The sequence below is a fragment of the Coturnix japonica genome, chromosome 3 (assembly GCF_054131305.1).
Source record: "Coturnix japonica strain WE chromosome 3, WE-NBRP24, whole genome shotgun sequence".
Classification (NCBI taxonomy): Eukaryota; Metazoa; Chordata; class Aves; order Galliformes; family Phasianidae; genus Coturnix; species Coturnix japonica.
This window is the reverse complement of record NC_140665.1, coordinates 47,336,488-47,364,077: the sequence shown is the minus strand read 5'-3', so window position 1 is coordinate 47,364,077 and position 27,590 is coordinate 47,336,488. Positions and strand designations below refer to the sequence as shown.

The window sequence follows — 27,590 nt, the reverse complement described above, 5'->3', positions numbered from 1 at the left end:
CTTGCAAGATACTTATTTTACTAGTTTTGCTGTAGAAACAGTAGTGACCACAGATACTCTTGCAGTCTTATCTTTAGTGACTCTCAACAATAAGAATGTAATCCATAGAGAATAAAATCCCATGCTTTACAAAATTGAAGGTATAGTGTGAACTACAAAAGCAGTATACATGGTATTATTAAACATTCGTTATCTTCTTGACTTCAGGAATACCTTACTTACAATTTACTATTATTAGGATTGTTATAGTTTAAATCCATTTAGACACAGGGGTTTTTACTGTCTTTATGGAGATGACTGCTAAACATTAACAGAGATTTCAATAGTCAATCACTGAAGTTATCATTTCTAGTGTATAGAGTGCCCGTAATTCCAAAGATTTTAGAGTTGTTTTTTTTTGTTTTTTTTTTTTGTGGTAGCATGAATTAAGAATTCTCTCTCCTTACATTCTTTTCCTCACATGGGACTGGTAATGAATTTGCTGTTCATCTTGAAGAATCTTGATATTATTTTTCCACACACAGCAAATTATCATGCAAGAAGAGTAGTGCTTTTATTTTTCTTCTCTATATTTAAATTATGTGACTATTGGAAGCAGTAGGAGTTCTGGCATCTTGGGACCTTCTGTGAAGTAAAGGAAATGCCAGCTTTGGAAATAGCTGGAGCGGCAAGGAGTCACAGATGTCCCATACTGTTTCTCAGGCAGCAGCCTAAGCACGTGCCAGAAGACAGGATCCTGAACTATAGAGAACTTTATTCCAATGCAGCTGCCATACACAGTATCAACCTTGTAATATCCAATTAACAGGTGTAATACCTGTGATATTTTCACATTCTTTTATGCAAATTCTGTCCAGCCAACTACCGCTGTTTTGAGTAGAGGATCAGTATGAAAATCAGCAGAAATACATCAAAAATGATCCTCAGCTGAAACGAAACAATGCTCCTAAACTGTTATGATGGTTAAAGTACAGTTTTATTTCTCCTATATAATGCTTGAATCTTAGTCAATCATTTTATGTACATAGCTGATATAATATGTTCTGTTTATTCATTTTAATAGTTTCTTTTTAATGTGTTTCTGACAGTTACCGTATTTACAGTAATATAACCTTTTTGCTTTCAAAACGTGGCTTCTGATTAGTAGCCAGAACATGTCTTTCATCAGTTGGAAATCCAAGATGGACATTTGTATCCTACTTAAAGATTAGTGTTCTTACATAGTGCCCAAAAAAACTTTCTGTTGTCTGCTACCCTTCTAATATAACAGGCTTAAAGACCTGAGATTTTCTATTCACTATCAGCCCACTGAATTCTGAAGAGCAGCCTTGCAAAGAACCAGTGCCAATGATAGACTTGAAGTGTTGAAGCAAAAGTGTAAAACAAGTATGTTGTTTTTAAGAGCCATAAAATGTCATGGAAGGAAGAGATTGAACAGAACCAGATTTTCTTAAGATTCTTTTCATTTTTCTTGTTAGAACCTTCTATACCAAAATATTTTTCTAGTTTTTGTACATACAACTTGATGCCAAGAATTGCCCTGAAGTCACGAAGAAAATAAATGTGCAAGCTTGGATCATACATTTGCACTTTCTCTTCTAATGTTGCTGCACCCCCAAGCAGTAGTTCAGTAGTAGATAACAAGATGATAGAACGGTCATAAAATGATAAAGATGATAATAAACCCTCTCCTGTCTCAGATCAATTAGTTTTTATTGGAATTCCCTCTGAGTGTATGTGGAAAACTAAAATTAGCTGTTGTGATATTTAAAGTACTTTCTATTAATTTAACAGCAGGTGAGAACTGCAAGTAGTATTTCTGACACAGTAATGACCCAAATAGTCACTAATTCACCTCTCTGAGACTCCTGTCTAAGTGCTGAGTTTTTCCTTCAATTCAAAGTGCTTTTCAGTTAGGCCACATGAATGGTAGATGAGGAAAGAATTTAGACCAGCGGTTTCCATTGATTTTTCACTATAACTAATGACCTTTAGCTGCTACAGAGATGTTCATTTCTGGACTGTATCTGACACCCGTACTAATAGATGCAATGTTTTTTGTGTGGTTGTACTAAATCATAGAAGGAAGACAAGTTGATGCTGAGAGACCTAAAAGTGTGGGCAGATCAGTTTGAAAGAGATTTAACACGGGCACAGGTGGCAGAAACAAGCTTGCAGGAGAAATACCAGGTAAGCAGCTGGGAAAGATGTTTGGAATGTTACTGTCACCGTTCTGTGACACTGCACTGCAGTGTTTTGTACCACCTGCATATATACAATTTGATGCATTGTACATGTATGCAATTTTACGTACTGTAGCTTAAAGACATAAGGATTCAAATTGTGTCACTTGTTGTTGGTGGAGAAATGATGACAGCTCCAACTTTGCTACGTAGAGCAGTGCACAGATGGTTTTCCTTGCAGAGAGCTTTTTCTAGCAGCATGAATAAGGTCTGTCCTAGTTAGAAGTGAGCCATGTGTCTGTACAGTTCGTCCAGATCCTGCATTATATAGCTCAAATAGGAGGTATGACTAAAAGCTGGATAAGGTGACAGGTGAAGGGGAAAGGGCTTAGTTCTTCATTTATAACCCTTCTTTCAAAAGTTATGTCTAAATGTCTAAACCTATAGAAGAAATTTTGACCTTAAATTTCTCCTGTAGCTTGACTGTTTCCTAAAAGCAATCAGTCTGTCTCAACTAGCATTTAATTCTCTTGCTAGTTTTCTGTTCTATTTTCTTTTGGACAGGTTTCAGGCTTCTGGTAACTGAAGTGAAATACCTAAGTCTTATGCATATTTTCTTGGGGGGTTTCTAATTTCTCTTAAAATGTTATCTAAACTGCAATTCTATAGAAGCTATAAATACTTCTGGAGTATTAAAACTGCTATCAGTACAAAATTGTCATACAGGTAACAGTATACCATAAATGTTACAGAATTTGTTTGAGTCTGTGTTACACTGATTTGATTTTCTCTTTGTGCAGTCATTTAAGCATTTCAGAATACAGTATGAGATGAAAAGGAAACCTATTGAACTTGTAACCCAGTCCTTAAGGAAAGATGGTAAATTGTCACTTGATCAAGCTATAGTGAAGCAAGCGTGGGACAGAGTTTCTTCCAGGGTAAGCTGAAAACTTATTATGCTATATCCTTTCTGTTAAGTATGAAAATTTAAAATTATTTAAAATTTCAAACCATTTGCTATCGATTTTGCTACGCATTTGGAAACTAAATATGGATTATGTCTCCAGGAATGCTGGATTATATTGTAGTTGGTTTGGGAATGTTTTTTCATCGTCTTTAATAGTTGCTCACGCATAGACAGAATATGAACTTAAAGACAAGTAAAATGCTTTGAAGCTTCCCCTTATTTGAAATTGTTAGCAGTGTATAGCCAAGTTGAAAGTGTTGTAGAGTGTGCACAATGCATATTTGACATGTAATATCTTAATGAAAATTGCTAGTTATTCTAGCAATAAGTATAAATTTCAAATATAATGTTTTTAATTTAACTAAATAATGTGCAAAAAAATACTGAATGCTTTATCAATAAATGAAGCCTTAAGGTTAATTTTTACCTATCTGCAATAGCAGGAATAAGTGGCAGTGTTCAGGATTGATAGTAATTTTGTAATTGAGTGAAAAATCCCAAGTGAGTTAGATTATCCAAAATAAGAAGTTATCAAATAATTATTACTCAGTGTATTTTAGCAGATTATTTTTTATTTGTTTGTTTATTTTTGTGTGTGTCATATTTAAAGAGTAACTACTTAAAAAAAAAAAAAAAAAAAAAAAGCTAGGGTTTAGTCATAGATTTTATTGTTTTATTATTTTTACACCCATAAATGAGATTGCCAATAAGATGTTATTTTACTGCTGTAGTCTCAGTTCCACAGTCCTTTGAAACTTATTTGCATTTGACTGAGAAAATAAAATCAAGAGTAGTAAAAAGGTTTTATACAAACGTATTAAATAAATGACACTATGAGGAAGATTGTCTCACCTACCTTGCTGTGCCTATTAACTGATGAAATTCCAGACCTTCAGTATGTCAATTGTTACAGTTTACATGCAGCTAAGATACCATTCTGGAAGAGTAACAGCATCTATCATCAAATCCTTATAGAGATATTGTTGCCCAAGAGCACGTTGTAATTTCAGGCCTAATGAGAAGTGGAATGTATTTACATTTATATTTATGTTTTAAATAGACTTTGTAAAGTGGTATTTTGGTAATCTTTTGTCTCAGAGTCTGAACTTTCCGAGTACCTGTTCATTTAATTAAGCAAGGACATAAGTTCAGTGCTTTTGTCTTTATTTTCTAGCTGGTTGACTGGCACATACACCTTGATAAATCTCTTCCTGCACCTTTGGGTACCATAGGTGCTTGGCTCTATAGAGCAGAGACTTCTTTAAGAGAAGAAGTAAGCATTCAGCAAGCTCATGAGGAGACAGCAAATATAATACATCGAAAGCTTGAACAACTTAAGGTTGGTCCAGATGCACTGGTTCTGTGCACAGTATTTCATTATTTTTAAGGCTGTAATGATTCATGATGATTACTTCTGTTTTGAAGACTAATTGGTGTGAGTGGTGTTACCTTTGTGATAGCTAAAAATTAGGTGTCCTTCTGTGATGACTTTAGCTGTGATATCTATATATTTTGCAAGTGAAATTCAAGATTGTTTTGTTGCTGCTCCTGCTTCCTGAAAGATATCAGGTACAAGCATTTTAACTGTTTTCCTATTCCATTTCTGTTGGGTAAAATTCCACAAGGAACTGATGAGCTGGATGCACAATTTGCCCAGGTGAACATACTAAGTAAAGGACAAGAAAGAGAGCAAACATACTAAGTGTTTCTTGTTTCTGCTTGGACGTGTGTTTGATTTTTTTGGATATGGTTTTGTTATTTCTCCACTGAAAATTCACACTTTTCAGTACACTTAATGCTACATAATGAAAAGCTGGTGATTTTAGAACAGTTGTGACAGTTGTTGTGTATCCCAATTATTCTTTATTAGAGATCGGATAGCTGTTCTAAGTGGTAGCATATAAATTTTAACCAAAATAACTTTGAAAACTATGAGTAAGATATTGTTTACTATTCTCTTTCAAAATCTAGCCTTTAGTAAGGCTGCATTTCACTAGTTTTCTTGAGTCTATAAAATGTTTCAGGATTTGTAAAATTCAACTTTAACTGGAAAAAAAGCAAGTCAAATATTTTTCTTTTTTATAATATAAATACTACAGACCATATCTTAATTCTTTCATAAAACAGAAAAATGCTTGTACCAAACTGTATTTTCTTTGCATCAGAAGTACAGTGTTGGGGGATTTCTACATAAAAATAAATTTTGACTTAAGCTCATCTGTGTCAGGGGAGTTTTCCCATGGGAAAGGGAAAGCATCAGCTTACATTTGTATATAATTATATTGGCACCTGGAGCTTTTTTTTTTGTTACTAGGATTTGCATTGTGGTATTCTGGTGTGCAACTGGGTAGTATCAGAAATGCATTAAAAGATTTTTGGTAGGAAGTTTTTCAATTTTTTCTTATGTATTTGTTCAGATAACATCATCACCTTCCCTAGTAATGTTTGTCTTATTTAATAACAAGTTATTTTAGTGAACTTTGTATCTTATGGCCAATTTGATACTAATGCAAAAGGAACCAGCTTACATAGACAAACCATCAGGGAATTAGCAGGAATTTAAGATGATAGTTAATGCCTTCAAGACTGAGAAATTCAGGACAGTGTGCTTGTTGTGAGTAATTTTGCACAGTAGGATTTCTCTTCGTGAGTACATTGTGAAGAAGGCTTTTTGGGCTTCCACATGACATTAGATAGAACAGTTGGGTTTCATTTTTACTGTTACCTACGAGGGGAATCCCTCTCATTACGCAGGATCCCAAATGCAGCTAAGTAATACCTGCTTGAAGTAATTCCTTGATATAAAAATATGTTAGTCACAGCATATCCTCAGTGGAATTTTCCACATCGCAATAACAGCCCATCACCTGTGTCTGAGAAAGTAATTTCTTTCACAATTAGGTCTTGACTGAAGCAGAAAACAGTGAAAACATTGTTGGGTCAATAAACAGGTGACTATTTAGTGGGCAGAGCCAAAAGATGTGATCAATAAGTGAGCATGAATTTTGTTCCCCAAAGTGAGAAGGGGGCAACCTTGTATGATTCCCTTTTGCTTACAGGCTTCTGAGCACTCTGAGCCAGAAGCTGTCATTTTGAAGCAAAATATCCATTGTTTTGTGTCCTCTCAGCCACTGGGCACTTTATGTGTTTTTGCTACTGTATCTCTACAAAGACTACTGCCAGTCATTCATTTTAATATGTAATCTCCAGGAGGCTGTTTGAAGCGGTGTTGCTTAGTTACAGTTGAAATATGCTCTGCTGTAAGGTTTTTGCTGGTACAATTCTTATCACAGGAATACTGGTCGAGTACCACATTCGGCTTTCATTTGTGTAATATATAGAGAGCAATCCTGAAATCCTTTGAAGCTGAGAGAGTGAGAAGTTGACTGAATATTGAATAGATACTTACATAAGGAGCTCTGGATTCTGTCTGTATATAGAGATTAATTGCTGAAAATTTGAATCAATACTTAACAAAGGTTAGTATCTGATGTAAGGATGTAAACAGTAAATTTAGCATGATTGTACAATAGTGGTATTAGAGTATTTACCAACTGCATATTGGGCATTTTTTAATACAGTTAAGATTTCTTCTTTTGTTAAGCCATTGCAGTGTATTCTCTGCTTTAAAATCTTTTGTATTGTGAGATATGGCTTTAACAGAGCATTTAACAGGGGTGTTCCCTGTGTAAATGTTCAAGCTAATGTAAATTCTTTCTGGTAGGCATACCCTTGCATACACTGTGAGAGCATGATCAAATAGTTAACTACATTGAGTCATCAGTACAGGCTGCAAATGTGCTTATTAAATAGCCTACTGTGAGTCTTCTCTCTGTCTCTCTCTCTATCTCTTCCCCCACCCCTTTTCTCTCACTCTCTCTCTCTCTTTTTAAAATCAGGATCTACTGAAAAACATAGAAGGTCACAAAAAGACATTCCATGAGATCCACGGGGCAAGGTCTGTTAATGGAGTGCCTGTTCCACCTGACCAATTAGAGGATATGGCAGAGAGGTAAGGCTTTCAACCCAAAATGAAAATCCTCTGTGGATGAAAGGGAACCTGTTTGATTTTTAACCTGTTCGTGTAGAAACTGCTTTCTAATAATGTTTCTTAATGACAAGCATGTAAATATTGGACTGAAAGCCTTGCCAGAATGTAAATGAAGATTTGCTGAAAAGCCTTGTGCATTAATGATTTTTGAGAAGCAATGTTAGCTATGTGTTTTGGGAAGAAATACTTTTATTTTTTACATTAATCCTGTTATTACTTGCTCATGAAATAGATGTTATATAACAGCAGTCAGAATGAATCTAAGAAAAATGACTTTGCAAAACTTAGTACTGTATACTATTTATTTCTATGAATTAACAGGATTATTATTCATTTGCTATTTGATAATTATCAGAATGATAATCATATAAAATAAAATATTGGTAAGCTTAATTAGGTGAAAGACTTGAGAAATATCTGAACTGTAAATAAAGCTTTCAGGAAAAACTGAAAGTGGGGAAAAAAAGTGGGGGAAAGGAAGAAAAAATTATTGATGAATTTTACTACAGTATGATTCATTTTCTAGGTTTAATTTTGTTCTCTCTTCATCTGAGCTCCATCTGTTGAAAATGGAGTTCCTGGAACTGAAGTACCGTCTACTGTCACTCTTAGTCCTTGCAGAGTCAAAGTTAAAATCATGGATTATTAAATATGGAAGAAGAGAGTCAGTGGAACTACTTCTGCAAAATTACATAGTAAGTTGGAGTTGTCTTCTTTTTGTCACTATTTTTGGAATATTCTCATCTGAGATTTTTAGAATTTAATAAAAACTGAAGGAGAAATGAGACTTGTCAGTCAAAACCTCTCACTGCCTTTATATAGGGTATCTTAGCACTGTCTCTTTCATCCCCTGGAGGAAACATGATCAAAATGTTAAAAATCAAAATGCTGCATTTTACCCTACCTCCTCAGGAAAAGAAATAATGTCTCAACTCCTAACCACATCTGACCATTAACTTACTAAAAATATCTTGAAGTTCTAAATCCTAGACATTCACTTGTTTTAGATAATAGTTTCTGAGTATTTAGTGCATAAATGCACTTTATTGTCAATATATATAAAGTGCAGAAATAGAAGAGGTTTTTGGGGTGCAGTCCTCTGCAGTTCGCATATTATTAAAGTCCTCCAAAGGAGGAGAAAAAAAGTTATGCTGTCTTTGTGTATTTGTTGAATGTATTATACTTGTTGGGGAATCATTTTCTTCTTAAAATGAATTGTTTTCTACTTACTTTATTTCTCCTCTGGAAAGAAATTGTTCCAACTCAGCATCATCCATATATCATATTAAGAAACAGAGGCTATTGACTTACAAATGCTCATTGATATATTTCCATTTAGTCATATGCTACTGTATCTTGCTAAAATCTTGCCTGAATCATTAAATGTTTAGTAGGATGTTACCATCACTTTACATTAGGATCCGAATGATTCTTTCAAAAGTAGGACTGGGATAAATATTTTTCCTCTTTTATTTGATCCATATGAGGAAAATATGAGGAGAATTCAGTTTGGAAAGAATTCATACACTTATAGAAGTATTTTGAGGCAGGACACTGTAGAGGAAGTTACTGATGCTCATATATCCTGCAAGATTTTATTGCATTAGAAGCAAACTTGAAACTCAGATTTCCGCACACAAAGTGAGAATTGAGGGCTATTGATTCTTTTTCCTTTTTAGGTTTAAACTTTAGCAGTTAGAGATTCAAATATTTCAGGAATTAAGCCCTGTTTTAAACCTGCAAAAGTTAGGTGAACACTTACAGTAAGATAGTTTGCTAGAGAGTTTTTCAATGGCTAGGAGTTACAGTCCATTTGTATGCTTTATAAAGTTGTCTTAGAGACTGCTAAATGGTGTCAAGAAAAAGAATGAGGGAGCAGATATCTCAATTTTTGAATTATTTTATATTGATTTCTTATTTGTTCTTATCTTTACCTTTAAAATGAACATTAAGTGGTGAATTTGCATGTTATTCCATGATTGTTGCGATTATTTCTATGCTCTCTAACCACTAATGCTGAGCTGGTTATTAGGAAAAGAAAATGCTTCCTTTCATCATTTATGAAATTGTGTGCCATGAAAATGAGGAAACTCAGACAAGATGGTAGAGCTTAGTCTCATTCCTGGTGACTTTAGTCTATATTTCCTTCTAAGCGTCCTGTGATGGAAAAATATTTTCTTTGTCAGTCCAGCCAAGTTTCTAGGAGCAGAAGCTGAATGTTTCTCTTCTGTTTAATTAGGAGTCTTAACTAGGAAAGCTGTAGTTATTACCTTCAGTGATTATATTAGTAGAAAATATGTAAATCAATCAATCAATCAAATAAAATAAATAAAAAAGAGGGACAGTATGTTTGTCTGCCAAAGCTGACTGAGCTATTCTAGGAGCATGCGTAGTTAGTTTCTGAATTATAACACATGGCCAGAAAATGTTTGTGTACCATAGTTTAAAAATAAAAGTGTTGGTTGCTAATTTATCCCATCTTTTCATCTATGTGTCATATACCAAAAGTAAAGGTCAGTACAGACTGTATGTCATCAAACTGAATACTATATTGTACCAAAGTCTCAGCTGCAATGGAGATACTGGATATAGCCATCCATGGCTTTTAACCCATAGCACTGATTTTTGTTATCACTGTTTTAGTGCATTTTTGGCAATATATGCTATATAGATTTGGGAATAGCTGAATATTTTTAAGGGGTTTTGACAAATGGGAGAAATTTACTCTATACAATTTATATGTTTCATTTTGGAATATATTTGCAATTGCTCTTGTGATCACTATGATATAAACAGTTTGGTACAATCTGTTTGTATGAAGAGGTTTTGGCTCAGGATGAAATGTCTGTAGGTATCAGTCCAACAAAAGTAAAAAGTCAGGAATTTGTCTAATGTCCATGGCAGAGAATATAGATCTTTGTATTTGACAGGCTTTGATTTTATTATTTTTTAGTATTAGGGCTGAAGAAATACTGACTGTTTTGAATTTCCTCAGTTATAAACACATTTCTAAATTACACGTCAGACAACTGGTGGTTTGACATAGTAACTGTAACTGTAAATTATACAACAGAGTTTATTTAGCTACAATCTGGTAGCTTCATTTTTAAAATTGCTTATTGTGTTTATATTATGTGGGTTGATGAACACAAGATCTAATTCTCCTCTCCCAAACACACTGAACTTTGAAAATTTTTATGGTAAACATAGGAACTTTGGTACTGTTAAAAACTTTGTATTACCAAACACAGTTGTGCAAATAAAAGTTTGTCTATTCTGTACATATTAGAGTGGCATTTACCTGAGATGTGTAGATCTGTAGCAGAGGCATGTCACATAGTATAGGTTATAAAACCATTTCAAAACATTAGATAAGTACTTTAGGGAGAGCAATGTAAAACCCTTTCAAAAGGGATATTTTCTCCCTCCCTTTTTTTTTAGTAGTGATAATGCAAGATAAGATATAATATACCATATCTGCATAACATAGAGAATAACTGCTTTGCACTTCAGAAAGCAGCATCTTTTCTTCATTATTTCCTTAATCTTATTTTTACCACTTGCAATGAAAGAAGAAGCAAAATGAAGGATAAGTCATATGTATTTCATATCTTAAAACAAAATCTGCCTTTCTGCAAGGATTAATTCAGGGATGTTTTTAAGCATTTATCAGGTTTTGGTTTTTAACAGTAGTGGTTTGTTGGTTTTTTTTTTTGTTGATGTTGTTTTTTGTTTGTTTGGTTGGTTGGTTGGTTTTTGTGGTTTTTTTTTGTGGGAGCCTCCTATAAGGGAGGATTTTTTATTTATTTATTTATTTCCAATAACATTCTTTTCTGATCATGTGAATTTAATTGTTTGGTGTATGAACCTTCCATGTATAACATTCTAAGAATTTCAGCAACTGATTAACTAACAAACTAACTGATAACATATTAAATATTCTTTCCTTAGGCACAGTAAATAAACTCAATTTGTGAGGGGAAAGACTATTATTAATTTGAAAAGAAGACGTTTTAATATTATCTCATAAATAAATGAAGAAATAATGAAGTTAAAACTGTCATTGCTCTTCTGGTGTAATTTCAGGGTACTTGTGCTAAAATTTATATTAGTTTTCTCTGTTGTATTTTCTTTTTCTTTTCAGTCTGTTATTGAAAATAGTAAATTCTTTGAGCAATACGAAGTTACATACCAGATATTGAAAAGAGCAGCTGAAATGTATGCCAAAGCAAATGGCTCAGGTAACTGCTTGTGTTTCTATTGTTGTTCTGGGAATGACACTTTAGACAAAAAAGATCACCTAAGATTTGTTTATTCAGTGCAGTAGAGCTATACAGCAGCTGGAATCTGTCTGAAACTCTACAGCTTTTGATAGCAATTTTGCATTTTCTCTAGCATGAGTCCAACTGGTACAGAGCATCCCACTACTTTTTAAATTCCTTAATGTTCAGATGGTGGTGATCATGCTCAGACTTTCTACTCATGCATTCTAACTTCTGGATTGTTGATCTGGGCTCAGTGGTGTGACAATGAAACAATTAATGACATGTTCCAGTGGTTGGGGCATTCCCCACCTTGGCTTCATTCACTAAGACAGAAAGGGAGCTGGTCCAGGGGTTGTTCTGGAAACAGAAGTATCTCCTAACTGATTTACATTTCTTCATTAACTGTGAAAAATTATAAGGGGAACCCAAACAACAGTTGTACCGGATATACATGAAAGAAATGTGTAGCTAATTCAACAGATATATCCAGTCATTGCTGACCAGCACTGCTGCACTGAGGGAGAATGCACAAGTGCAATATTTGACCAAGGTAGTTACAGACATAAGATCACTTTAATCTCCACTGAGATGTAATGTCTATGGAAGACTGCTACAGCTTCCAGAATGATTAGCAGACTTGCAGAGAAATTTGTTATCTTTTCTGTTGGGAAATTTAAGTCAATGATGGTGACACTCAAGTTTTATGTAATTGACAAGATAATCTTAAAAAGAATGTAAATTAATAGATTTACTCAATCATATAACAAAATCTAAAATTATTTTCCAGAGGGTAAGTAATCACTTATATGAAATCAGAAACAGCAGTGCAAATTAGAGGTCACCTTAGCTGAAAGCTAATTTGCCAGTCTTCTGTATGTATTATGAAGTCTCAGTATTTACTTGGGTTCTTTTCCTTACCTCTATTTCTTCCTTCTGGAATAAGGACAACAGCGAGGAAAATATTAAAAAGTAAATGACAAAAATAATCAATGTCTTTCCTGTATCTTAGTGGAAGAAGTTGAGAGTGTGATGAAATTCATGAGTGAAACAACAGCACAGTGGAGGAACCTCTCAGTAGAGGTGAGAAGTGTAAGAAGCATGTTGGAAGAAGTAATTGCTAACTGGGACAGATACAGCAGCACTGTGGCAGGTCTGCAAGCCTGGCTGGAGGATGCTGAAAAAATGCTCAATCAGACTGAACAGTCTAAAAAGGTATGAACTAATACCAAATATGTAAGACTGTTTTGTATAATATCAAATCCCAAGTGTTTTGGAACTTTTTTGTACAGCTCCTCCTGGGAACTTCCTGTCATATAATGTCTCTTTTGCTACCATGCTATGTTCTGATACTGACGAGCTAAGATTCATGTTTGTGACAGTTCAGTAATGACCCAGATTGACCTGAATAATGCTTCATTTAATAGTTGCTCTTTTGAGATTGGGTAAGAGTAGGATGTTTTAATTTCTGTTTTTGTAAATCGTAAAATATAAGATTGACATCAAGACATGACAGAGTGCCATAGTTATTGGTAGAAGTTTGGTAGTTAAAGATATTATAAAAGAATGGAATAGACTTAAAGTAAAAATAAACCTATTAAATAATGTAAATATTAAAAGTAGTTAATGCTAAGCAAGAAGGATGGATTGGTCTGAGAAGCTACTTTTTATTTTTATGAGATATAAAGAGTTTCTACAAGCTGTGTTAAAAACCTTTGGGCATGAAAGCATTACTATTCACAGAATGCTGATATATTAAGTATACTCTACTGCATCAAAACTGTTAACAGGTATTAAGAAGTAAATATTTTAGGTTACTTTTATTATTAATGTTGAATCTAGACGTCCACAGGAATAATGTTCCCTAAATTCCAAGGATAGTTTTGATTAGCAGTTTTAACATTCATTTATTAAAAAAGTACTTATGGGTTTGTAAGGTTATACAATTGTCATTCCCGTGTATCTTGAGTCCCAAGTGAAAGATGATAACTTCCGCTTGCTATATGGCAAGCTTTTTAAACATTTCCAAATATTTGTTCTGTAAAACTACCAATACATCAGTAATCAAAGAATTGTAGGGGTTGGAAGGGACCTCTGGAGAGCAACTAGTCCAACCCCAACTAAAGGAGTCACCCTAGAGTACATGAGAGTAGGTAATATTATATAAAGATTTAATTGGTGCTCATTTGAAACCTTTACAATGTAAACACCATCATATTCTGTCCCAGGCATAGATAAGTTCATCTTCTATTCATTGCCTTTGTATTATTTCAAAATCAGTAAGTACTCTTGTTCTTTCTGCGGAAGAAAGTGGTTTCTTAACTTTGTCATTGGGTTCTCTGTTTTGTTATGAAGCTGTGATGAAGCTGTGTCACAGAAAATCTGGAAGAAAAAATATCAATCAGTATGCAGTACTCAAAATTTAACAGCAAGTTTATTAATAAACAAGCCAATTTTTCTACAACTTTTTTTCTTTACATGTGGTGCCTCATAAGCACTTCTAGTCACAGTCCTTTTGCAATGTGCACCTTTCTTCACCTGTGTTTGAAGCAAGGGGGGACACAGATCTGACACTGTTGCCTGAGAAGTCATTTATTTTTAGAGTAGATTGAGAGTCATTAATGAAATGGTACAGTGCCCCTTCCTTGGTCTTGAAGACCAAGTGAAACTGTGCAGCTTCTGTCCTTGTGGCTATTCTATTTTTTTCTTCTAAAGATTGTGGCCTCGTTGATTTAGTCCACTGGCAACAGTAATTGCCCTGAGCACTCCACTGAATTGTGTACTGTCTCGGAGAAGGGCAGCTGCCAGATGCCAAAATCGTGTTAGAGAATGTACGAACCATTAAATAATGTGGATAATCAGGAGAGAGTGATTGAGTCCTTGAGATCACTGTGGCAATAATGCCTGGAGGTGCTTTTCTTATGACCAACTGCCCTTTCTCCTGTAGAGCAAAAATAAAGGAATGCAGGGAGGAAGTTTGTCTTCTCTGCCAACTCATGAGTGTGTGCTTGCCTACAAGATGTAGGCAAGCATTTGGCATAGTAGGTGGGTTATTTAGGCTGTCTCAATGGAGTGGAGGAAAAAAATCAGTCTCGCTTTTTCCTTCCCCTCTCAACTGCTCTGAAGGAAGCAGTGGTGAAGAATTAATCTCAGATAGCAAACTGGATGAATACTGACTGATTTCAGTTACAAACCAAATCCTTTCTCTTAAGGAGGATTTCTACCAGTTTAACTGAAGCTACTCACTGCAGTAAAATAAGCTATGTGTAAACTAGTGGCAATTTTTAATCCAGTAGACTGTGCTCAAACATTATAAAATTCTATTGTGGCATATCCATTTAAAAGCCAGAATTTCATAAGTTTCATAAGCCAGTATGACTTCAGAGAGTTCAAAGAGCTTTATCAAACCATTAGCTAGTGACTAAATTTTAGTTTAATGGTTTAATGTAAACACTATTTGCAAAAGTTTAGGAAAGGTGTTTTCATTTTTTTCTTTAGGATTTTTTTCGGCATTTACCGCATTGGATCCAACAGCACACAGCCATGAATGATGCTGGTAATTTTCTGATTGAAACATGTGATGAGACCATTTCCAGGGACCTTAAGCAGCAACTTCTGTTACTAAATGGAAGATGGAGAGAATTGTTTATGCAAGTGAAGCAAGTATGTGTTTTTGCTCTTGTCACTTTTAAATACTTATGTTTACTTTGACAATTCCATGCCAGGGAGACAATTTGCCCCACTAGCAGAACTATAGAACAACTTACTAAAGTGCTTAATTGTTTATAATTATTTATATTAGAATTGAAACGTTGACTGGAGTTAATTGCTATTGGGATGTTTGCTTTGTTTATATTTTTGATTATACAGTTTTATATTTTTCCTTTTATACATTTACATCTAAAATATTTTGTATTTTATCTTTGTATTCTCAATGCAGGGAATATTATTCATTCACAACTTCTAATTTCTTAGAAAAAATGAGTTTTATATACCTATTTTTATTGTAAGCTCTGTAAAACTAAGTAGTTAAAATTGTGAACATCAATATTACTCTTTAATTGCAGTTATGTTCAATTACAGTACTGCAACCATAAGCATGTGCAATGCAAGCTAGCTAAGTGTTCCCCAAATCAGTCAGGCATTAGATCATTCTCAAGCACCAGGAAGCACTAATAATAAAAGAAACAAGCAAACAACAAGACTTATCTCATAGAAGACATTCAACACATTAGAAAAGAAGTACTGCTTTTATGTTCACTTTAAAAAGCAGAGACAAGATAAGGTTATGCAGAAGAATTTCATACCTCATGAACACATTAGAAAATATAATGACTAACTATCCAGATACATCCAACAGTGTTTTCCCTTTTCAGTGACTTATAATCAGTACTTGCTTATTTGAAGATGTTGAATCTGTTTTCTAACATTTCAGTCAAATTAAATGGAAATGCAAATAATGAGTGCCCCTCGTTCCCTGTTTTTTTTTTCTATTGTAACTTGTACAAACTAGATGGCAAACTAGAAACAAATGACATTTTGGGGTTCTCAGAATGATCAAAACATTTAGAAAGGCTGAACACTTGTATGAATGTCATCCTTTTAAGTATCAGCACCACTGAAAATAATGCAGACCCTTAGCTTAGAAGATTAGTTTCTATTACTTTGTAGTTTATTAAATATAATTTTTCTAGTAACAAAAGTTGCTCTGAAATACATACAAATTCACTTTAGGAATTTGTGACATTTGATTAAGTTTTTTGATTTTTTTTTCTTCTATATATTTTCACAGTATGCTCGGGCAGATGAACTGGACAAAATGCAGAAAGAATACCTGGATGGTGTGGCTAATTTGACAGCTTTTGTTGATGGAAGCAATAGAAAATTTTCATCAGCTGTAGAATTGTCCTTCCTAGATGTGAAGATGTTCATACAAGATTTAGAAGTAAGTGTTTTTTACCATCCATTCTTTCTCTTTCAAAAGAGCAAAATGTAAAACGGGTAAAATGAAATACTATTTTTGCATACATTTCCATTTTTCCTTTTTTTTCACTAGTGGTACTTTTGAATAACTTATTCCATAGCTAACTCAAAGCCTTGTATTTTGTGGCTGACATTCCTAGAACACATCTCCAAAACTCTTTCCAACTGGATAATGGTTTATGATTAGTTTCACTTCACATCTGTGTGAATTGAAGGATTGTCATGGTTTTATGATGATACAAAATTTTCATTTGAAATATTTGAATCATTTGAAACATTCTCTAATCTTCACAGTCCACTGTGTCAAATGTTGGGATATATCTCTTGCATCTCAGTAAATGCATAAATGACATTGTTTATTTTTTTCCTTAATTGTATTTTTACAAAATATTTGTTACAGAATATTAAGCAGAAATTGCCTGCCATGGAAGCTCAATACAAAATGGTCACAAGAACAGCACAACTTATTACAAAAGAAGTTTCCCAAGAAGAAGTAAATGAAATGCTTGCAACTTTGACAAAGATCAAAGAGCAGCTGAGCAAGGTGACAAAATACTTTTTCTTTTTACAGACTTTGAACTCAGAAATATGCATTCAAGCATAAATATGGTAACAATTGAGTTAATTCAGATGTAGAAAATGTTACTACTTCTTCTTTTCAAGATTGTCATCCTTAAATGCATTATTATCTTTAATTAACATATTATTGATATTGACCTTAAAAGAAGGAGGTAGCAACTATATTAATTTGCACACTGATAAAGCTGCTGTTTGTTGGAATTTACCACCTTCTTAAAAATTATTTTTCTTTAAAATGTTTAAAAGGTCAAGGAGTATTCCTGTGCCCTTCTGTATGAATGCCAGCATCTGCTGTCACCACTTGAAGAACAAGAGAAACAAATAACAAATTTCTATGAATCTCTTGAAAAGGTCAATGAAATAATTTCTATTCTGGATCCTGAATCACAACCTACAACTGTTCTTAAGCAAAAAGCTCAAGTAAGTTTAGAAAGTGACTCACCTTAAAAAAGCTTTGCTTTCTCTAAATATTTACAACTTAATTTCCTTTTTTTTTTTTTTTTTTAATATTTATTTTCTTATGGGAAGCAGAAGTATATATAAATAAGCAAACAAAAAGAGCCAATATATTTAATTTGGTGCATATTTATGTGTACACTAAATGTTTTATTTTCCAATGATAACAAGGTTTGATATTATTTAAAAAAAAAAAAAAGTCTGATGAGCTTCACTGTTCAATCTTCTCTTCTACATATAACACCATGCTACTGACATAGCCAATCTGCTGTTTAAGTAGTAGCTTGTAAGTGCTCCTTTCCTCTACTTCTGAAAGTTGTCCAAACCCAGAAAGTTGTGATAAAATTACATGTTTCCTCTGCAGTTATTTACCATCAAATAACTGAAATCAACTCGGCTCTGCGAAGGATGCTGACTTCTGCTGAACAGATTAAATGGAAATTTGTGCTGAGAAATAATGTTCTTTCAACAGAACAGTTTCCTCACCACAAGAACTGTTTTATTTATTTTTTCAGGTTTTATAATTTCATGTGTTCTTCTCCCTCTTTTTTTTTTTCTTTTTTTTTTTCCCCCTATTTATAATTCTTATTTGTTATAAAATGTGAAATCCAATAGCTGACAGGAAAGAACGATTTGTTGAAAGGCAAGGTCAAACCACTGTTAAGATTTGTCCGTCTTATGTCCATTTTCACTGTGGTCAGCTTAGAATTGTACACTAAATACATCCCATAAAACTAGTCATATTTATGTACTTACCTGCATTCTCCAAAAGCTTTCCCAATGGCTTTGGTACATGTCTATTTATTTGTTGTTTTTATTTTTTATTTTTTAACAGATAGTTAGAAATCTATTTGTATGTAGAACTCTGCATCTATGGAAAGAGTTATCTGACTTGTGTTATTCCATCTAATGTTTTGTGACTTTGTCCCTTTTGTTCTTATTGTTAAAAAAAGATCTCCCTGTTATTTTGCCAAACTTTTCTCTCCTTTGTTCCTGGCCAGGGTGGATATATGTTTCTTTCTTTCAGGATTTGGTAGCTTATCAAGAAAACTGCAAGAAAGCTTTGTCCCTCATTGAGAGAAATAGTCAGAGTATCCTGCAGTGCGTGGCTTCTAGTGAAATGTTGCAGCATTTCCATCAGTCAACATTTCAGAAGAATGTTACACAAGTTCAGATTACTTTTCAGGTAATTAAACTATTTTTAAAGCCTTATTCATATGCAGCTGATACATCCTCCCAGATCAACAATTCATTCCTCTGTAGCTCTGTTGGTAACAAGTGGTCAGGGGGACTAAATGTCCTCTTCCACGCATGAGCTCCCACACCATTTTTAATTTCCTTTGAATTTCCTGCCCTGACTAATTATTTGGTCTTATATTCATATACATTCCCTTTACATAAAGCATGTGAGACAGAACGTATGGCAGTTGTTACTTCTCTAGGCCTTTCTGTTTTCTCAGAAAATGCAGTAGATTCTGAAGATGAAGCTGCATTTGTGTCTATACTTTTTCCAACATAAGAAATGTAAGAAATGCATAGAATGGTCTAGGATCCCTTTGCCTTTAGATTTGTATCTTGTTACTAGTAATACTGATATTTTCAGGGCTACTTAGCCCCAGTCTAGAATGATATTTAATGTCTTGTGTTCAGATGTCCAGTTAAAGTCTGCATTCTTATATGACTCTATTACTATAAATAAAGTTATCTGCAACCTTTAAAAAGTCTTAGCAAGATGTTTAAATTGACAGCTAAGGATTTGATTAGCTCATTGGGTAAAACTGTTATAATTTCTAACACTGCAATGAGTAATTGGTGAGAAAATAAAGTCAGTGATTTGTACACAGTTCTGGATTTACCTTGGTTCAGCTGAAATAGTGAATGGTTTGTTTCTTCCATTATTTTTTTTCACTTGATTCTGGAATGGTAACCACTCACTAATGCAATGTGTCTAAGGTTTCAAAACAAGAGGAGTAGAAACTAAAGCTTTTCTGTCTATTTCAAGCATGCATTTTTGTCATAAAACAGTAAATAGCAATGAGAATGTGCCCACTCATTTTCTTTGCTTGTAACTCAGAATATGGTCAGGAAAGCTGGTGACTGGAGGAAAAACATAGAAGTAAATAGTCGTTTGATGAAGAAATTTGAGGAGTCTAGAGCAGAACTGGAGAAAGTGATACAGATTGCTAATTATTGCTTAAAAGAAAAAGGAAATCCTGAAGAGCTTCTCAGAAAGCATAGCGTGAGTAAATTCTCAGATTTTTCTATGGAAATTTTGTGATTCTGTGATTTTTAAGAGCATAAAGGCTACTTAATTTTAAAACTGTCATGGATTTCTTTTGTGTGTTGAAATTGTAAAAGTCAGATCAAATACTAAGATTGGAATAGGAAAAGTTAAAAAATAAAATAAAAATCCCTCTTATTGATGAATGTAAGCAACCAGGAAGTGCAGAATGTAGAACCCCTTAGAGGTATGGGTTGACTTTGAAGAACTATTTGGAGTGAGAGCACTAGTCTACATTTTGATCAACTCACACATCAGCTGATGAGTTTTCAGATGAATGAATATTCATATCGGTATTATAACCATTACTTAAGCAAGTGGCTTTAAAACCTATTTTGTTAAAACCCTGTATGAAAGCATTGTCTAGGCATCCCAGAATTAATTAATTTTCTGGATTATAAATATCTAGAATAAGTTTTCCTGAGATAAAATTCCACTTCTTTTGTACAGCAGAAGTAAATTTGAAACTTTAAGAGTTTGTTAGGGAACTTCATGCTAGCAGGTATTAGAAATGGGCTTCATCTTCTCACTTTTCCACCTTCCAATTCAAACGCAGGAATTTTTTAACCAGTTGGACCAGAGAGTCCTAAATGCCTTCCTGAAAGCTTGTGATGAACTTACTGACATTCTCCCGGAACAAGAGCAACATAGCCTGCAGGAAGCTGTGAGGAAACTCCATAGGCAGTGGAAGGTGAGTGACATTGAACATTTTCTCTGGAAGTTCTAAATCTTAACTCAGGGAAGTTTCCACATGACAATTACCTTGAATATATATGTGAAAGAAGGAGGAAAAAGTTACATTTTTTGGATTCCCATACAATTATATTTTAAAAAGTGCTTTTCAAAATCAGCTACAACTACATCTACAAACACCTTCTTCCAGATCAAGTGGTCAAGAGTCCTCCTCTATATGCAGACACTGATACCTGTGCTGAGAAACTTTGTTGAGAGTAGATGTTAGTTGTTCTTTAAGCTGATGTAGGATAACTGCAGATATTTTCCTAACATTAGGAAAGCAAATAAGTAAGAGATACATTTAAACTGTGTCATCCACCAAAAGCTCTAAGAACAGAACAAGTATGGCTCATAAGCTATGGATTTTTTTTGCCTGCTACAGCATGTTATTCCAATTAAAGCCAGAGTAATAGATGAGTGGTTTCTCACTGTCACACTAACAGGAACCTCTGGGTGCAGGTGTGAATACAGTTTCACTATGTTTGCTTTACTGTTTTTATACAGAAAATATCTGGAGAATCTTGCAAAGGATCAAGATGTCTCTGAGACTTTTCTTATATGCATATATATACACACATATTCTGGGTCCCAGAAACATGTGCATTTATCATACATATAGACATTAGAACAGGGTAACAGTTATTTGATTTTCTTAAATGAATACTGAATAAATCCTATATATTCATTCAAGTATATGCTTTGTTTTCTGTATCAGGAGTCATTAGATAATTTAATTGTAGTAACTTCACACTGAGATAAAGGGTGTGTTGTTTTATTTCTGTGCTTGTTTATTGCCCCTGTGGGATGTAGGATCTTCAAATGGAAGCCCCATATCATTTGATCCATTTGAAGATTGAAGTGCAGAAAAGCAAGCTCCTGGTCACAGTGGAGGAGTGCAAAGCAGAACTGGCTCGACAGAATAAGGTGCTAAGCAGAGAAGGCAGAGAAAGGATGATCGAAGAGCACAAGGTATGATTAATATGCCAGTAAGTGGGTATTTATAGAAATACATCTGAATGTAAATGATAAACAGAAGGTCTGACCAGCTCTAGCCATCAAACACTCTATACACCAGAAAATTCAATAAATTGTTTGAGCCTTCAACAGAAAGTTTCATTTGAAATTGATCCTTTCATTTTAATACCTAGGAGCTCAGCTATGAGTGTGTATGACATAGGAGCTTAGCATATCCTAGAGCGTGATGTAGATAGCTTTATGAATTCTGCCAATTTATATTTTTTGCTGAATTTTCTGCTTTGTTTTCTATCAGTTGTTCTTTGGTGACAAGGGATCTTACCACCTCTGTGAGAAAAGATTACAACGGATTGAAGAACTGTGCCATAAACTTCCAGTTTCTGATCCAGTGAGGGCTACATTGGAAAGTAGCCAACGAATCCTGAAGGAGCTCAAATCTCAGATAGACAGTACATACACAAAACTAACAGAGCATTCAGACATCTGGAAGAGCTATATAAACAGGTGTCAGCTCAATTCCTGTATGGGTCTGGTAGTGTGTTACGTGTGATTATGCCTCTAATTGTCATTACAGATTCACATAAAGAATGTTAAATACTGTGTTGTTAACTTCAAGTTACCTATAATTATACTTCATGTAGTGATTCCATATATTATGGTGGGATTTTGAGGGCTTTATAATTATTGCCATAAATTTAAAAGCTTACTGTTTAGTGGTGTTCATTTTTGTCTAATCTTTTTCCTTGCTTTGTATTATGTGATGTTTTATTTCAGATTTTCTGAACTGGCAAATTGGATTTCGTCTACAGAGAGAGAGCTAAAGAGGATAAAGGAAAGTGTCAGTGATACTGCTAAATATGAGCAATTTAAATCATCTGTCGGGGTGAGACATTGGCTTATATTCTAACAAAGCCACAGTCATTGAAACTGTGACTAGATAAAAATGTGTTATGAAGTACTACAGCATGGAGTCCATAGATAGAATTCTGCTGATTCTTGGTATTCTTAAAAACATTTCCAGGAGAAATTTCCACGTGCAAGAATTTGTGGCAGAAGGGCCTACTTCTACTATTCTAGAGAATAACAGATCCCTTTAACTGTGTGTTCAGAGCATTCAAAATACAGAATCAAGTAGATAAAGTACTTGCACCTCTTTCTGCTGCATATACAGTTCAAAGTTTTGAACAAAGAAAAGCCAAAATTTCTGGACTGGATATGAAGGATCAAGTTACAGTCATACATTTAGTAATACTTAGCTACTACATTAAAACATCTCTTCTACAGTAGTATAGTAGAGGAGGCAAAGACAGCCTACCATTCACTTTGTATTGGTAAGAGAAATGGTAGGAAAGCTGAAGATTCTGTCCTGGTTCTTCAGAGAAAATTTAACATTGTGTTTTTCTTTTTCTTCTTTTTTTCTTTTTCCGCTACACGCTAGGAGCCTAAACAGGAATATCACATATCATAGCAGTTTGTGTGAAAGACATGAACAGATTTTGAAGGCTAACACTCCTCCTAAATGTGGAGGTTGGTGGCATTGCCTGTGGTGGGGTGGGTTGGAGATTCATGACCTTTGAGGTCCCTTACAACCCAGGCAATTCTATGATTCTAACTCTGCAGAAAAATATAATTAGGGTGACCTTGATAAACCAGAAAGATTGTTAGCTTAACAGGTATTCCTGCTCCAGAGAGCCTGGTTTTTTCATGCAGTTCACCTTCCAGCGGGATATCATCAGCACTGAGATCAAGACATCAAAAAAATTCTGCGTGAGAACAGCTATTAAAATAAGTAATAATAATAAAAATACACAGAACTTAATGTCATATGAAGCTTGTGTTTGGGAAAGCTTTATTTAACATTAAAATTGTAACTAAATTACTTGATTGATATATGGAAAATATATGCATGGTACCATCTATCTGTTTTCTATAAGTTAAAAGTACTAGTTTGTAAAGAGAAAGTACTCCTCTATTACATTATCGAATGTAGCTCTCTAAAGTCTATAAAGAAAAAAATATATCCACTGATTGGAACATAATCAAATAAGGGATTCAAATTTTACACTTCAAATGTTTCAAGATAAGAACAAAAATAGTATGTTTTTATTAATAATCTCTGTACTGACGTCATGAATGGCACTCATTAATACTTTTTTTTATTTGAAGAAAATATGGTTCTTTTTCCTTCCATAGGAAATCAGGAAGCATATTAACAAGCAGGGAGAGAATCACAGCTGGCTGAAATCTAGACTTGCAGTTATTACTACAATATGTACTGATATGGAGGCCAAGAAAACAGAAGATGAACTTTGTAAACTTTCCAGTGACTTCAAAGGACTTCTGGATTTGCTGGCTGAGGTACAGTATGAGGGAAACAAGAAACCTCCATTTGCAATGTCACATGAAATGATGTGAATCATGGCTTCACAAGCTTCCTACTGTGTATTTTTAGTTAAACTGCAAGCATTCAACAAGAAAAAATTGTTTTCTGTGCAACTAGCAGTAAAAAATTGCTGACAGCATTATATTTGGTTGGCTTTTTTTGTTTGTTTTTATTTGATTGGATGGTTGTTTGATGTTACTTATTTAACAAAACTGGAGTGTGTTCCAGTAAAAATATTCCTAGTAAGTATAAAAATGTCAACATTTTTAGAGACAAAAGTTAGTTTTCTAAAATCATCTTAATTAACATTGGCAAAGTCCATCAACTAATGGATATATAACTTGATTTTAATATTGATCTGTATGTCTTTTATGCTGAAACAATAAAGAAAATACTGAGGTGCTTTCCAATCATTAAGATGCTGAGCATGCACTGAATTTGCAGAAAAATCTTGCAGATGCCTGAGGTCTAAATGGTAGTGAGATACTAGAATTATTGAAATCATGACAAGTTTCAGGCCAATAAGTAGAACTTCTCAGAATCCAGCGAACCTTTTAGTTTTGTGGGATTTCAGTGATTTTGCTGCTATATGACCTTTGCAGTAAAAAGACAGATTAGGAGAAACTTGGTACTTCTCTTAGAAGGCAGAACAGATCTATCCGGAAAACAGTTCGTTACAGACAGACATTTCTGGTTTCAAACTGTATAGTTAATGTCAGTTTGTGAAGACCTTTTAGGTTTTCTAAATGAGTTTAATTTCCATCCATCTAATCAAATTTTTCTGAACTTCGATGTTGTGAAAAGTATGTTTGGAAAATCAGCGGGAACCAATGTTCTGATTTCCAATTGACTTCAAGAAATTATAAATAAAATGCCTTTTTATCTATCTATATTTTTTTTAATAAAAAGCACTTAGGCTTTTTGTTTCCTTCAAATGTCAAAGCCACAAGTAGTCAGGATGTTCCTCTGAAGTGAATATGGATTGGAAGGAAAACAAGAGAGTAAGGGAAGATGGAAAGTAAGTTGTTTCTTAGTTCTAGAATGCTATGAAAACCTTAAATTACAGAAACTGCCAGGACATGCCCTTTTCTGATAATTAGATACAAGTAGTATCAAGTCATCAAGTACAAGTTATACAAACAGAGATCTTTCTGATAACTTGAATAAATATATTGTTTTCTTCATAAAATTTGGTGAACTAAGATTGTACCACATGCATGTTGTAGTCCATAAAATCAAGGTAAGAGTGCACTTTAATATATTTCTGATTAGCCAAGGCTTTGCTGTAGAAGATCTGAAAGGTGACAAAATTTTTGTGAATTGAGTATCGTGTTTTTCATAACCTGAATCAGCTTGTAATGCTGAGGACAGCACATATATTCTAAGTGATCATCAGCAAGAGGCTGTCACAGGCAGCTCTTTCCTTTGTCGCAATGTAATAGGGAGTATGCCTAAAAAAGACAAACATCTCCACAGTATCATTTTAAGTCTACATTTCACTCATCAGTGTAAAGCTGAAGTTATATGCTATGAATTCTGGAAATGAGAGTGGTTTTAGTTTAGACAATTCTCTACACTTTTACAAAAGGTATTCAAAATACATGCGTGCACTTAAATATAAATGTACTTTTTAACGTGAAATACATAAAGTTATAATTAATTGTAGATTGAAAGGACATTAGGCACTGTTGGAGATTGTGTCCAATGTAAAGAAGAGGTTAAAAGTGCAATTGAAGAGTTAATCAACAACTCTAAGGAAGCCCAAGCAGAAGCTGAAAAGATCCTGGATACGGAAAGTTTATTGCAAGCTCAGCAACTACTGTTTCATCATCAGGTAGAGCAATTTCTCCATAAGTGTCCATATTTTATAATTTTCTTTAAGCCAGAATGTATTTATTCACCAAATTATACTATGTCCAGAGTCATAATTCTCTTTATTAAGTTTGCAAGAATCATAACCAGGAAAAACTGTGATTTTCTGGTAATTCTATAGAGCAAAACACAACTTGGGCATTCTTCTACTGCTTTCTAATGCAGGCTGATATATTGCTATGATCAATATGAGACTTCAACCTGTTACTCAGAGGATGCATGAACAAATTCATATGCTTGTGGATACTGCTGCAATTATTCAACTTATGCAGCTTTTAAAACATTCATTTGGATGAATGACCATATATTGCCACTTTCTATTTGTATGCCACATAAAGTGTATAGTATATACTTTTCAAAATCCACGTCATATGCTTTATGAGTATATGAGACTCAAGTAATACTTCCACAGTTTATTCTCGTTCAGTGTTCTTATTGTATACCCCATAGCAAACTACAAAAAGTTGTTTCTCTGTATGTTCTCCAAATGAGAAAGAAATCTGATCATTCCTATTGGGTGAATCCTCCTAGCAAAGGACAAGGAGACTCCGTGCAAAGAGACAAGGTGTGCAACAGCAGATTTTCCAGGCTAAACAGTTGCAGATTGAAGGTGGACTGCCAAGTGCAATGCAAGAAGATTTACTAAAGCTAGAAGGAACACTGGAGAACATGCAGCAGACTATGGAGAAACGTGAAGAGCAATTGCAAGTGGGTACTTGAAAACAAAACTAAACACATCTACTTCATTCTCCTTACTTTTCCTTATTATTTTTTTCCCCACTAATTAAAAAAAAAAAAAAAAAAAACACAAAAAAAACCACCAATAGTCAGGATGTACTTTCTCACCTCAGAATCTTGATTCTCAGGATCTTTGTGATTAGTATCTCCATCAAAAATTCTTGAAGCTGCTACATACATCTTAATAAAGAACTAGCACTTTGTTTGAAAGTATTTAAAAGTCCCAACTCTTCTATCATAATAAATATTTTCAGTAGCCATCTGTGAACTACTGTTTCAATGAGCTAATTGTCTGTTATTTTTATTAAAAATGACCACAACCTTTAATTTGGAGTACTTGAGCTGGATGTTACAATAGAAACATCTGATATTGCACAAATATAATCTTAGACTAGGATGTTGGAATAGTTGTTGTCATCCTAAACTTAGAGAAGAGTCACAGAGAAATAAAACTGATTGCTTTAGGCTGTATAGCTCACCACTAACTAAACTGTGATGTATTGTCCTTTACATTTCCCTAATAAGAACTGTAATATGGTTGGTCCACTACTTCACATAAATGTTCACAATCATAAAAACTATTCCCAGTGTTAAAACACGATGCAAAACAAGACCAATGGAGCCTCAGTAAATTTAGCTAATAATTTATTATGAATACATTTTTTCCCAAATATAAAATCTAAATTTGGCAGCGCTTTATTTCAGAATAATATATATATAATATATATATATATATTATTTTCTCATATATATATATATATTTAATATTACTTTTCATAAATAGTTTATTATAATTCTTGTAACTGACAATAAAAGGCTAATCAGTACAATGTTGGTCAAAATTATATACGATCAAAAAGAAAAAATATATCCTTAAGTGTGAGTACCTTTTTTTCCCCATAACTTTCTACTCTAATTAATTTCATAAAATCACGGAATCACAAGGTTGGAAAGGACCTACAAGATCACCTAGTCAAACCATCCTCCCATTGCAGTTGCTATCACAAGCCACTAAACCATATCTTGTAGCTCCTTATCCAGACACTTCCTGAATGCTGTCAGGGACAGTGACTTCACCACCTCCTTGGGCAGCCATTCCAGTGCCTGACCACTCTCTGACAGAAA

General features: G+C 34.0%; 1 protein-coding gene across 17 annotated transcripts in view; it reads left to right on the top strand.

Moving 5' to 3' along the window:
* The window catches only part of SYNE1 (spectrin repeat containing nuclear envelope protein 1), a 275,903-nt gene that overhangs the window by 73,583 nt on the left and 174,730 nt on the right, over positions 1 to 27,590 (top strand). For 15 of the 17 annotated variants that reach the window (XR_014944012.1, XR_014944011.1, XM_015858221.3 and 12 more), the window contains 20 exons: positions 2,083 to 2,190; positions 2,984 to 3,121; positions 4,325 to 4,489; positions 7,050 to 7,162; positions 7,728 to 7,896; positions 11,346 to 11,442; positions 12,476 to 12,678; positions 14,962 to 15,126; positions 16,256 to 16,408; positions 16,847 to 16,990; positions 17,272 to 17,445; positions 18,509 to 18,667; positions 19,556 to 19,720; positions 20,319 to 20,453; positions 21,308 to 21,466; positions 21,768 to 21,976; positions 22,247 to 22,355; positions 23,666 to 23,830; positions 25,522 to 25,689; positions 26,259 to 26,435. Coding sequence is in view for 15 of the 17 variants with exons in the window: in XM_015858221.3 (XP_015713707.3) it covers positions 2,083 to 2,190; positions 2,984 to 3,121; positions 4,325 to 4,489; positions 7,050 to 7,162; positions 7,728 to 7,896; positions 11,346 to 11,442; positions 12,476 to 12,678; positions 14,962 to 15,126; positions 16,256 to 16,408; positions 16,847 to 16,990; positions 17,272 to 17,445; positions 18,509 to 18,667; positions 19,556 to 19,720; positions 20,319 to 20,453; positions 21,308 to 21,466; positions 21,768 to 21,976; positions 22,247 to 22,355; positions 23,666 to 23,830; positions 25,522 to 25,689; positions 26,259 to 26,435 (3,075 nt within the window). In the remaining 2 variants the exon portion in view is untranslated. Of the gene's footprint in view, positions 1 to 2,082; positions 2,191 to 2,420; positions 2,527 to 2,983; positions 3,122 to 4,324; positions 4,490 to 6,169; positions 6,630 to 7,049; positions 7,163 to 7,727; positions 7,897 to 11,345; positions 11,443 to 12,475; positions 12,679 to 14,961; positions 15,127 to 16,255; positions 16,409 to 16,846; positions 16,991 to 17,271; positions 17,446 to 18,508; positions 18,668 to 19,555; positions 19,721 to 20,318; positions 20,454 to 21,307; positions 21,467 to 21,767; positions 21,977 to 22,246; positions 22,356 to 23,665; positions 23,831 to 25,521; positions 25,690 to 26,258; positions 26,436 to 27,590 lie in introns of those variants that run through there. The other 2 variants (XM_015858224.3, XM_015858225.3) reach the window with 2 other exon arrangements.